Genomic DNA, 13,248 nt, shown 5'->3' on the forward strand with positions numbered 1-13,248 from the left:
ATGTGTCTTAGTTCTGGAAGTACCACCGATGATGTGAAGGAAATAAGAGAATTTTCTGAGTGGCTACTTAAAGTTGGGGATGGTGATCTTGGAGATGATGAAGATGGAGAATCGATGATAACAATTCCAGATGAATTGTTGATTACAACATCAGATGATCCCGTTTCAGATATGGTTAATTTTGTTTATCCGAATCTCTTGGATAATATTTTAGATCCAACGTTTTTCAAAGAACGTGCTATCTTAACTCCTAAATTGTCCGATGTTGCTATGCTGAACGAGCACCTGATGTCGATGATTCCTGAAGAAATGATATTTTTGAGTTCTGATAAAATTCTGAAGCAAGATGTGGCTTCCTCTGTTGAAGATGATGAATTCACACCTGAGATCTTAAATACATTATCGTGTTCGAGGATTCCTGATCATAAATTAACCTTGAAGGTTAAAGTTCTAGTAATGCTATTGAGAAATATTGATCAGTCCAGAGGTTTGTGCAATGGCACAAGGCTGCTCATTACAAAATTGGGGGATCATGTTGTTCAGGCAATTGTTCTTACAGGAAGCAATATATGTGAAACTGTGTTAATCCCTAGGCTGACGATGAGCCCATCAAGTCACACATTTCCTATAAACTTCCAAATAAGACAATTCCCTCTGATTGTTTCATTTGCCATGACTATCAATAAGAGCCAAGGACAATCTCTTTCTCATGTTGTAATTTATCTCCCCAAACCTGTCTTCACTCATGGGCAATTATATGTGGCACTGTCTAGAGTAAAGAGCAAGCGTGGATTGAATATATTGATACTTGATGAAAACGGTTGTCACAAATAGTACCCTTAATATAGTTTACAAGGAAGTATTTCAAAGATTAATGTCGTGAATTTCCTTCAGTCTACTATGACATAACATCACTGCTTGGTACAGGTAAAGACAAAAAAAAATGGCAATGGAGTGTTTTTTTACTTATTTTCGTTACCGTTTGGTTTTTTTAACTGCTAACTTTTTCTACTCATACAGAAATCATTTTTCATACACACATGCTATTTTTGAACAAAGAATATTCCATCGTCATGAATATATGGAGGTATTGTTATGACAGTTTTTATTTGTACTCATTTGTTCGTGTGCCTTTTTCTTTCATACTTTGATTTGTACATTATTACTCATTGATTCCTTTTATACTGAAGGATAAAAAATGCAGGTTTAGCATCTTACATGTGTTGCGTTAGTTCTCACGAGACAAACAAATTGATTTTTTTCTTCTTCCGTGCAATACACGGGTAATTCACTAGTATAAAATTATAAATATGTACAAGTAAATCCTTGGTTGGCTAAAATATACTAATACTAATGTAGATGAAACTAGTGAGCATATTTTTAATAAAAATGATGACCAACGAAAAATAAAAGTATGATTTAACGTACATTGGGTCAGGTCATGACTCAGTTCCACCAATCTAGCAATTCTGCTCCTCCTCCTAGACCAACCAGCCCCAAGTGCATCTTCTTTTACGCAAATGAAGTAAGTAAAATGTGTGCAGCGAAACATGGACAACGACAATGTGGAATGATTTATAACCAATAAAATAAAACTAGTCATAGTCGTGACTCGTGAACTAACTACCATTCGCCACGTGGCCACTCTCAACTTCATTACATAATAAAACTGCTCTCTAGCCCTCTGTCCGAATTTCAAGCATTTTCCTTCTTCCCACTCGATTCTACGAAGCGAGTGAATCAGGTACACTCTAATTCCCGCTTCTCTCTCTCTCTCCCTCTCTTTTGCGATCTCAGATCTCCGTTCCGTTTCTCCTCTGTGGATTCCAATCCCGTCATTGTGAGTTAACGTTTTCACCATTTGGATTCTGTGTTTTCGTTGCGCGCTGAACAGTGATATGCTGCATTCCTAATTCTCCATTCGTTGTTTCTTTTTTTGCTGAGTTTGAAAACTGCGGAATTTCAGAAAATCTGCGTATTCACGATATCCTCTCTCTCTCTCTCTCTCTCTCTCTCTCTCTCTCTCTCTCTCTCTCTCTTTTAATTTTGATGTTAGAATCGAAATTTCGGTTTCCGTGGATCGTTTGGAGTTTGGGAAATCTTAATGGATTCCGTCGCGTGCATTGCGGCAGATTTGGTTTTGCTTAGAGATCCGGCGGGTTACGTTTTTGTGGGTTTGATGAGCCTTAGCTTTTAGTTAATTTAATTAAATGTCTCGTGCCACGTCTGTTTTGTTGGGGTAGCTGTTTGGAAGTTCAAAACTTGTTTTGGTTTTGCATCTGCTCCGTTGATAAGTTTGCTTATTGTGTTTCCCTTTTTGCGAATTCAATAATGCACTTTTGCATCATTTTTTTTCTTGTGGTTATTTGCTAAAGGGAATGAGTAATGGGTTTTGTTTTTCTTTGTAAATGTGTTTGCTGTATGTGTTGCTCTTTTTCTTTTCTAGTTAAAGAGATTTCATAGTCTGGTTTGTTCTCTTCCTTTTCTGAGTGTGATAACTTCATGCCTCGTGGATTTTTGGCTTTTTTCGCATTATGAGTCTGGTTGATCTCTTTTGTTTTGTTACATCACTAATCCATATGTCTTTTTGATTGTTTATTTATTAATCCTTTGATCTTGGAATAGTTACATGTAACTATTAGCCGAATGAGTCAGTCGACCTTAAGAGCCACGTTGCTATTTTATAACCTACGTATCTTAAATAATTTATCTTCTTAAATTTGCATGTTGCATTTATGTTTGATCCTGGAGAGAGATATCAATCTCCATGTGTGATTTTGACTGGATTAGAGAATACGTTATAATTTTTTATATTTTAATTTTATTTATTTATTTATATTACATTTTATGCTTACAAGGATTTCCTTCACCCCACACCCGCTAGTCAGGTTTAACGAGGAGTGTTTTTTTTTTTTATATTACATTTTAAATATCACTTTTGGTATGGTCCCAAATTTTCCTTTAAACAGTTAATAGTTTCTATTGCAATCTAGAAAGTAATGCACTGGTATGTAATCAGATCTATCTGTTTCTTCGTCATGGCCACTGGACAACTATTCTCCCGTAATACACAAGCTTTGTTTTACAACTACAAGCAACTTCCCATCCAGCGGATGCTTGATTTTGACTTTCTTTGTGGTTTGTATCATCAACTTTATCATCTTAATATTCTTCCAGACAAATAGTAGCAAATTATAGAGTTACATTAATCTGTTTTTAATATTAATGGAATCTCCAATTTTGTATTCACAGGTAGGGAAACACCATCAGTTGCTGGAATAATTAATCCTGGTTCTGAGGGATTTCAAAAGCTCTTTTTTGGTCTGGAGGAAATTGCAATCCCAGTTCATGCTGCGTATGTGTTGTTCATTCATAATTCACTAACTGTTCTTTTTCTGCCTTAAATTTGGATTTGGTGACTTGAACACAGTCAAGGAGTGCTTTTTCTTCATTTTGGTGATCTCCTTACTATTTGCTACATGCTACTGAAATATAATGTAGCCTGTAATGAATGACATTCTTGTTTGTCTGATTGTAATGTGTTCTTGGCCCATATGTTGACTTAATTTGCAGCATCGAAGCAGCTTGTGCTGCTCATCCTACTGCTGATGTGTTCATCAATTTTGCATCATTTAGAAGGTTTGTATTATTACTATTAAATTATTCATTGTTTTGAGTCTAGGGGCATCTTATTGCATGGTGCAATGAGAAAAGTTTGATATACTTGCAGTGCTGCTGCATCATCCATGGTCGCTTTGCAGCAGCCAACAATTAGAGTTGTTGCTATTATTGCTGAAGGTGTACCTGAGTCAGACACTAAGCAATTGATTGCATATGCTCGGGCAAACAATAAGGTGAAATGAGAAATGGAAATTCAAATAAAATAAAATCAACTTAATAGCTGATTAAATTAACCTGGAAATACTTATTTTAGTGCTGATGATGTGCTAGGTTGTTATTGGCCCAGCCACTGTTGGAGGCATTCAAGCTGGTGCTTTTAAGATAGGTGACACAGCTGGAACAATTGACAATATAATTCATTGCAAGCTCTATAGGCCTGGATCTGTTGGATTTGTTTCTAAATCTGTATGTAGTTATTCACTTCCCGTTTAATTCATTGTCATCTTTCTCATATTGAGAATAGACCTTTTTATCTAATACTCAAGTGAAAGAATCAAAGAGATTACTTGCCTTTTAATAGTTTGGTGAACACTCATTCTCATTGTTGATTTCAGAATGGAAATTAAGGTTTAAGAGTGATGTATCTATTTATTACTAGAACTGCAGTGCTACTTAATAGCCTAACACTTGGTAATTAACTTTCATGATAGGATTTGTATTATTAGTAGCTATTATCCCCCCCGCCCCCTACCTATTGATAAATAATGGGAAGGGGAGCCTTGTCACAACTGTTAGAGTTGCCGCCATGTGATCTAGAGGTCACAACTTTGAACATGTAATCATCCTCTTGCAAATGCAAGGTAAGGATGCCTACTAAAGACCCACACAATGTGTCTGACCCTCCCTTGGATCCTACTCAAAGCGGGAGCTATATAGCATGAGGTTTCCCTTTTATTGATAAATAATGGCGCTAGCTAATATAGCTAAGATGATGTGCTTACATTTTGCAAGTGAAATTGCTTTTCTCCAATGTTAGATTACCGAATGGTGGTTTATAGTCACTAGAAATTTGGAATTTGAGCTTTATTTCTTTTGGTATGGTCTAATGTATACACTGATGGTTTTGAGAGAAGACAGCCTTATTGAAATGCAGGGTGGGATGTCCAATGAATTATACAACACTATTGCCCGTGTAACTGATGGAATTTATGAAGGTACTGCTGAATTTATCTTTCCGTATTTCCTAATGCTAGTTTTGAGTTATATCCTGTTTTGTAATAGGCATTGCCATCGGAGGAGATGTTTTCCCAGGTTCCACACTTTCTGACCATGTTTTGCGGTTTAACAACATACCACAGGTAAATTTTTGCTTTCATATTGGGGTACTGCATATAATATCTGCAATTCTTAAAGAATTGCCAATATTTTGGATTATATCTCTTTCTTGTCAATGACCTGTCTGCATTCACATTATACTTAACCTCAGGTTAAAATGATGGTAGTACTCGGGGAACTTGGTGGGCGTGATGAATATTCTCTAGTGGAAGCCATAAAACAAGGGAAAGTAACCAAACCAGTTGTTGCCTGGGTTAGTGGAACCTGTGCACGACTCTTCAAATCTGAAGTACAATTTGGTCATGCTGTATGTCACTGCTCCATTATCTTTGACTAATTCTCAATTAAAGCATTTATCACAAGGAGGCTAAACTCCTAACGTCCATTGGCACTTGTATAAATTAGGGAGCTAAAAGTGGTGGTGAGATGGAGTCTGCTCAAGCAAAGAATCAGGCACTGAGGGAAGCTGGAGCTGTTGTTCCCACTTCATATGAAGCTTTTGAAGCTGCAATAAAGGAAACATTTGACAAACTGGTTAGTTTATCTTGAGATTTTCCATCTCTCTAACTGACATTTTTACCTTGTCCCCATCCCCTGAAGGATTGAACATTTTAATGAAGTCTCTTCATTTTCTTATATTAGCTATAATATCATAGTTGGCTTTTCTTTTGTTAGGTTGAAGAAGGGCAGATCACGCCAGTGAAGGAATTTACTCCTCCACTAATCCCTGAGGACCTTAACACTGCAATTAAGAGTGGAAAAGTTCGTGCTCCAACTCATATTATTTCCACCATCTCTGATGATAGAGGTATGTTGGGATGCATTGATGTTGTATGTAAGTTGCAACTTAGAAATGAGGTGTCTTTCTTTTTGCTTCCTATTAGTTAAATTAAAGTTCTCTTTCAATATTTTCTAAAGGTGAGGAGCCTTGCTATGCTGGTGTACCCATGTCGTCCATTATTGAAAAGGGTTATGGTGTCGGTGATGTTATCTCTCTTTTGTGGTTCAAACGCAGCCTTCCCCGTTATTGTACTCAATTTATTGAGGTAGACTATTCAATACTCCAGTCTGTGGAACTTTCCTTGATTTTTTCTCTCTCATTCTCTGTGTATCTGTCTCTTACGTATGTGAAACTGTTTATGCTCAAACTTTTTTGGATACGTCATTTTTCTGTCAGTTTTTTTTTTTTTCCTTTCCTTTTTTTTCTCTTCTTTTTTCATGTACATATTGTTTTTGAAAGCAAACTAATTATATCATCTTCTAGTTTCTATTTTTCTGATATGCTACATTGGTCAGATATGCATCATGCTATGTGCCGACCATGGTCCTTGTGTCTCTGGTGCTCACAATGCTATAGTGACAGCAAGGGCTGGGAAGGACCTTGTCTCCTGTCTTGTATCAGGTAAATACATGCCGTCAGTCTTACTACTGCTGTAGTAAGCTTAGTATCTGATTAGGTGACCACATCTCTGCGTGCTAATATTTTCATTAAATGGTATGCACTTCTGAAACAGGTTTGCTTACAATTGGTCCTCGATTTGGGGGTGCCATTGATGATGCTGCTCGCTACTTCAAGGATGCTTATGACAGAGTATGATCAATAGCCTTTTCATGTTAAGCTGCCATATGTCATCTTTGATCATCCAACTACAATTCTAACGTGGTACTATGCTTTTTCTTGTTGCAGAGCCTTACACCTTACGAATTTGTTGAAAGTATGAAGAAGAAGGGCATTCGTGTGCCAGGAATAGGGCACAGGTAATGTATACTGCCAGTTCATTTACTAATTTATAATTATTCTGTTTTTCTTGATGTTATTATAAAAATCTAAATGTATGAAGTTTGCTTTTGTTCTGTAAAACAGAATCAAGAATAGGGATAACAAAGATAAGAGAGTCGAGCTGCTACAGAAGTTTGCGCGCGCACATTTTCCATCAGTGAAATATATGGAATATGCTGTTGAAGTTGAAAATTACACCCTTACAAAGGCAAATAACCTAGTTCTAAACGTAGATGGTGCCATCGGGTCACTTTTCTTGGATCTTCTTGCTGGTAGTGGAATGTTCACTAAACAAGAGGTTGATGAAATTGTGGAAATTGGCTATCTGAATGGGCTTTTTGTTCTGGCACGCACCATTGGTCTGATTGGGTGAGTTTAATTTAAATAATCCATATTTGTCATGAAGAGCAGTTTAATATTTTGGTAATTCATGAATAGCATATTTTGGATATATATATATGCTCAAGTTACAACCATGCTCGGTGTCAAACAAGTGAAACATTATTGTAGTTTTAGAACTTTTCCCGTTTATCCACAATTCCCCTACCTCCAAAAACACAGAAACTAACAAAAAAGAAAAAGACAGAGTATTCATGACTTGGTATAATTCATTGTTCCTTATTTAAAAATTTCAGGCATACCTTTGACCAAAAGAGATTGAAACAACCGCTCTACCGCCACCCATGGGAGGATGTTCTCTACACAAAGTGAGGGGTTTCTGTGGCCAGCTTGAAGAACTTTGTCATGCTTCTAATCAGCAAATTTTTGGGAAAACTTGCATCATACTGGAATGATTATTTTTTTTAGCCGTTAGCTAGCGTACAGATCTATTGGTGCTGAGGCATATTCCATTTGTAAGTTGTATTAAAAAATTGTTAAGGAATGTCTAATTTAAAATTATTCTTTTTTCCTGGTGAATATTATGATCTTTTTCTATTTTGGCTACAAAAGGAAATGATCGCTAAGTTAGAGGGCATTATTCTGCAATTTTGTCAAGTTCTGATCATCTTAAACTTATATGGTATATATGTAGGGGTTTGCATTTATCATTTAACATGACCACAAAAATTTTTCTACACACACAACATTTTGTGGGGCCCACATGTTTTGAAGAGAAAAAAAAAAACTACCGCACGCAAAACGAATATCTATAACATAACATAATCATTTTTCCTACGACATAACTTTTATAGAACACATATATGTATTCTAATAACAATTTTAATAGGCCATAAGTAGGTGCAACACAATTTTCTTATATTATATCAAGCAGCGTGTATCAAATCAGTCATTTTTATCACTAATCTTTGATACTGTATGAGTTGAAGTCGTTGTTAGTGTGTAAGAATGGGAAAAAAAAGATCGAAAGTGAAAGTCAGATGTAATTCTAACAATTCGTATTGCTATTTTGCATTAAAACAGAACCTGTTTGCTACAGCAACCTAGTGAATGGCTTTGGTTAATATATAGCCAAATGTAATCTTGAAGCTCACTGATGAAGCTATGGTAGAGTATATGAAAAGCTCTTCGGTCAACATTTGCACATCTCTATAACCAAGTGGCTGCCCTGCGAAATTGTTGAGAGAAAATGCTTACAGGATGAGCAGCTGCTGCGGACTTCACGGTTGGATTGAACTGCATCCATCTCCTGCCATTGTTCTCTATCCTGAAAGAAACTGCTTATGCTCTATTTGAGTATTTGTTTCCACATTTGCGTGAAACTGTAAAATATTTGCCTGCTTCAAGTTTACTATCTACCGTGTTAAGTACCGGTGAGTGAATGTCTTCTTCGAGAACTTCATTGCAGATGTTAAGTATAATGGTTTGATGAGCTCCTAGGCTTGCGTAGTATTAATTCTTGTGCTCACCATTCAGAGTTCTGACCATCACGAATTGGAAAATTATTTATTTTTATTATTCAACAATAAAATATAGAGTAAACACCTTTTTTAGTCCCTAACAGTATGTAAAAAGGGCCACATCAGTGACGGAGGAGTTGACATAAGGACTAACGTGGCCCCTTTTTTCATAATTTTAGGGACTGATTTGGTCCTTTTTTATTGTCAGGGACTAAAAAGAATTTCGTAGATATTGTCAAGGACCAAAAATGGTGTTTACTCTATATTTTATGGATAACATGACTGAAGAAAATTTCGTAGCTTTTACAGCAGTAACTTTGGGTTTTAGTTTGAAATATATTTTCTAGAAGATTTTATTCTATAATAGAAATAGAATCTTACATATACATATATAGAAGATGGCTTTAATAGCTCTCCTGTTGCTCCAGATCAAAAAATGTGCAGCAACACTTACTTCCACTAAGATCCGATTCTGTATCTTGAAATTTTTATTTTTTTTTAATTTCAAGATTCGGCTCTGTATCTTACGTAAATATATTTGCTGCAAATTTTTCCATCAACAGTGATAGTAGAAACGAGGAACCCACAGAAGATATATATGAAAAAGAGATCATTCTTCACGTTACTGTTTAATGCAGATTTATCTTCTCTTAGTAGAACTCATAGTATTATTGTTTTTTAACATGCTTGTCTGTTTGAGGGAGAAAGAGAGTTCAACGATGACCCAGCAGCATAATTGAACATCATGACAGAAATTTCGTCAGGACTGCCGTGCTATTCTTCTCCCATGACAAAGTTCTTATTAGATATAGCTTTGGCAACTCCAAAAATGGTTTATAAGGATATGTTTCAAAATATAAAATAAAAATAACTCAGATATGTTATCTAAATTATTTTAAAAACAAAAAAATAGCTACATTTTTTAAAAAAATTTAACAAAACAAATCCTATCAAACAGATTTTTTTTTATATTTTTTCTTCTAAAAATCAAAAAATTATTTTTCAAAACAAATTTCAAATATGTCCTAACTCTCCGTTTTATTGCCTGTGGGGTCAGCATGTTCTGACTAACGATGGGTTTTTTGAATCGGGACGACAAGATAATTTTACAAAATATATAAATTTAAAATATTAAACTATAATTAAGTCAAAATAATTTAAAGACACTAATTTGACAAATTTTGTTATTTATCATTATTGAAATTCTTACAAATTTTAAAATATTATATGACATCGAATTATTTGGTACAGCATCAATTGAAACCGAGTTTAATTCAAAAAACATGTCAGGTGTAATTTCTAAAATTAAAACTGTGCCAATTAATTTTAAATCAAGATTAGTTATCGAGACAAAACCAGTTTTAAATACATTAATTAAGCAAGGTTCCATTGTCTACATTACTGTTCTGGTCACAATTACTTATTCCGTTTTAACAGTTTGAATAAAAATAAAAATCCTACCACTAAAACCCAAGCTAATGCCAAGTTGTTAGTACTTGGTGGCACTTCCAATGCATGCATTATAGGACAGTAAGTCAGTAAGTCAGTAAGTTGCTTTGATGATAGCTGAAAATTCCACCTATTCCAGCTGGCAATGTAGCACTTCGTATTGGTAAAATCATTCGGATATCTTGGTTAGTTGGAAGCCACAATTGAATAAAGCTAAACACTGATGGAGCCGTAAAGGGTAATTAAAGATTGGCAGTTTGTGGTGACGTCAGAATTTTGGGATAATTTAAAAGTTCGGAACTTGATTGAAAAGATGAACGGAGGAATGTTATTGTAGAAAGTGACTCTAAATCAGCTATTGCTCTGCTCTCACTAGTAATGGTGATGTAGTCCGTGAGAATCAGCTGATTTCTAGAGTACGGACATGGATTCAAAAGGATTGGAGAGCTCATATGGTTCACACCTTCAGAGAAGGAAATTTTTGTGCAGATTGGCTGACAAATTTTTTTTTTATGAATGTTAATTCTGATTATTTTTGTATTTTTAATTCCCCTCCCCTTGAAATTGGTCTGCTGTTTGATGCAGATTTAGCTTCTGTTTGTAGAACTCGTCGTATTTTAGTTATTTAATTTGTGTTGTGGTGTGTTTTACCCAGCTTACCAAAAAAAAGTACCATCAATGTTTTGTACTAAAAAAATAAAAGTAAAAAATGTTTATCCTTTTAAATGATACAAGTTATATTATTTCACTTTCACAAAGAGATGAGACTTACATCTTTATTTTTTTTGTCAACTATCTCCTCCTTTATCTATCTCTTTCTCTCTTTTAAAATGACACAACTTTACATCCTTTAAGATGACACACACTTTTCCCAAAACAAAAAATACATCAGGGGGCGTTTGGTAGAGGAGAAATATTTTTTTATCTGAAAAATAATTGTTACTGGAATGTAGCCGGAAATATATTTTACTGAAATATTATTAAAAAACTGTTTGGTAGACCTATATTTTCCTGGAAAAATTAAGGTTATTTTGCTGAGTTTGTGTTTGGTTGATTATGAAATATTAGTGGGAATCTCAGCTTTACCCTTTTGATTCAAAATTTCTAACGTTCGTTCCTGAAGACAAACTGAAACAGATCTGAGTTTGAAGTGAGTCAGATCTATTGACGCCAGGGAGCTTTGCAAAATAACCCAGCTTTGCTTTGGTGGGAGCTCTGCAAAATAATATCCCACTTTTTAGCGGAAAAAAAAACCCATATAGTTACTTACGGGTTCCACCATGGGAGTAGCATGTTCAAAGCATGCAGCCCAGATTTCAACAATCTACAAGTATACCTTCTAATGGGAGTAGCATGTGGTTCTCTTTTGCGAAGACCTTATCCTCAGATTGTATAAGGACAAGGTCAGTTTTGTCAATAACTTCGCGTCCTACTTTTTGGTTCCCCGCGTAGCGAAAAACTCCCCATATTTTATAGATTTCATATTTGTCAATCCGTACCAAAATTATCAAACACTCACATTTTCCCGTAAACAATTTTCGACAGTGAAGTTATAGATTTGGGGCTACCAAACGCAGGTAACAATTTTCCCCTACCTGCCTTTCCCGGACATTCAAAAATAAGCTGGCTACCAAACACGCCTTCAATGTTAAGCGTGTAGCTCAATTGTTAAATGGATTTCAACTTCAGGATCAGGATAGTTGATGAAGTTATTTATAAGAAATATTTTAAGGTTAGTAATAAAAACTTTCTTATTTTAAGTCACGAAGAAATTACTCTTATTTTATGGAATGGGAACACCCTGAGTTTACTGGGAAAAAAAAGCACTATCAATGTTTCGATTTGTAGTCAAAAAAAGCAATAACTATCCCCTATTACAATGCTACATTTGCGTCATTTAACAAAGTACGAAAAATTATTTATATTTATATTTATGTTATAAAATTTAAATATTTGATTAGTTATATGACTTATTATGGACTCTTATATGTATTAAATATAAATTATATTATATATTAAAAATTTTATTTAATATCAAAACGTGTTACAACGTGTCAAAATATGACATTTTTTAGAATTAACGTGTCAGCGTGTCGTGTCATGTGTCCGTGTCCGTGCATCATAGCCCTAAACCTTTAGTCACCCTAATTTTTTATACAACAGCTACTCTTTTAAGAGAGGGGCAAAAAAAGTAGAGTCACATAAAATTTACTGTAAAAAAAATATACATATAATATATGCTCTAAATGTGATATACTCATATCATATAAAATATGACATATAATAACGCATTTACATATAAATTATCAAATTAGTTTTCAAAAATAATTTAAGTCGTTAAGCATATTAAAAATTGTTGACTGCAAGACTTTTAGTTTTTGCCTTTTTATTTTTTTTAATAGCTCTTTTGTCTTTTCATTATGACAAGTTGCCATTTGCCAGGTCAAAAAAATCTCTAGTTCTGTGAATGCTGGGTTCGAACCGAACGCTTGAGGATATTACTGTTTACTCATCACAGAAGATAAGGATGCAGTTACGAATACCATTATCATAGTATGGTGCATTCCGTTTCACAGAAAAGTAACCTTTCGAAAAGCATGCAACTCTAACTTTATTTCTCTTTAAAGGAATATATATTCTAAATGGGGAAAGATAACAAGATTCCATTTTGTCTATTGTGTCTTTGAAGCCTCCCAAAGTTTTGTGCGTGCACGCCCTTATATATTTATGATGTACACGAAACCAACCCCTTACCCCTAATAATTAAGGTATGAGTTGTTTCTTTAGCAGATAATTTTATCTCTACAAGGCTTCATTAAGAGAAAGAAACCACGCAATATTTTAAAAGAGAGAGAGAGAGAAAGAAGGAAGGTTGATGATCATCACTAGTTCATTACTGCTTCACCTAACAGCAGATCAGAAGTTTGAAGTTCCTATCCATTATCTTATGATACTGTTTTAATGATCTCTCTATCAGAAATGTTTATGCATCATGAAAATATATATTACATCGATCCTGATATAACATAATAATACATGTCAACGAATAAAATTTAAAATGATATAAAATACAATTTAAATTAAATTGAAATTGTTGAAAATATTACTATTCCAAATATATTAGAATTTTTCCTATCTATAATATAGTGTACCATTTATAAAATGTTTTCAAAATTTTAATATAGTCAAGGTAATGAATACTTA

General features: G+C 34.5%; 2 protein-coding genes across 2 annotated transcripts; both read left to right on the forward strand.

Moving 5' to 3' along the window:
- On the forward strand, positions 1–834 carry LOC133294494 (uncharacterized). Its single transcript, XM_061493174.1, has one exon. It carries the CDS (start codon positions 1–3, stop codon positions 832–834), a length of 834 nt encoding a protein of 277 aa, XP_061349158.1.
- Positions 835–3,019: 2,185 nt separating this feature from the next.
- LOC133294468 (ATP-citrate synthase beta chain protein 1) lies at positions 3,020–7,563 on the forward strand. Its single transcript, XM_061493145.1, has 16 exons — positions 3,020–3,138; positions 3,253–3,355; positions 3,574–3,639; positions 3,731–3,854; positions 3,952–4,086; positions 4,775–4,835; positions 4,903–4,979; positions 5,108–5,263; positions 5,362–5,490; positions 5,632–5,764; positions 5,875–6,002; positions 6,253–6,358; positions 6,471–6,547; positions 6,644–6,714; positions 6,821–7,105; positions 7,372–7,563. Exons 1-16 carry the CDS (start codon positions 3,039–3,041, stop codon positions 7,445–7,447), a joined length of 1,827 nt encoding a protein of 608 aa, XP_061349129.1. The 5' UTR covers positions 3,020–3,038; the 3' UTR covers positions 7,448–7,563.
- The last annotated feature ends 5,685 nt before the right edge of the window (positions 7,564–13,248 follow it).

The sequence above is a fragment of the Gastrolobium bilobum genome, unplaced genomic scaffold (genome assembly GCF_033153095.1).
Source record: "Gastrolobium bilobum isolate Gb01-03AN ecotype WA unplaced genomic scaffold, APGP_CSIRO_Gbil_v1 utg5188, whole genome shotgun sequence".
NCBI lineage: Eukaryota > Viridiplantae > Streptophyta > Magnoliopsida > Fabales > Fabaceae > Gastrolobium > Gastrolobium bilobum.

What these genes read in the sequence shown, in the direction of transcription:
- LOC133294468 (XM_061493145.1), top strand. Translation starts at nt 3,039, where the DNA reads ATGGCCACTGGACAACTATTCTCCCGTAATACACAAGCTTTGTTTTAC. An exon ending in CACCATCTCTGATGATAGAG is followed by an intron (nt 5,765 to 5,874) that starts GTATGTTGGGAT and finishes TATTTTCTAAAG; the next exon opens with GTGAGGAGCCTTGCTATGCT. An exon ending in TGTCTCCTGTCTTGTATCAG is followed by an intron (nt 6,359 to 6,470) that starts GTAAATACATGC and finishes CTTCTGAAACAG; the next exon opens with GTTTGCTTACAATTGGTCCT.
- LOC133294494 (XM_061493174.1), top strand. Translation starts at nt 1, where the DNA reads ATGTGTCTTAGTTCTGGAAGTACCACCGATGATGTGAAGGAAATAAGA.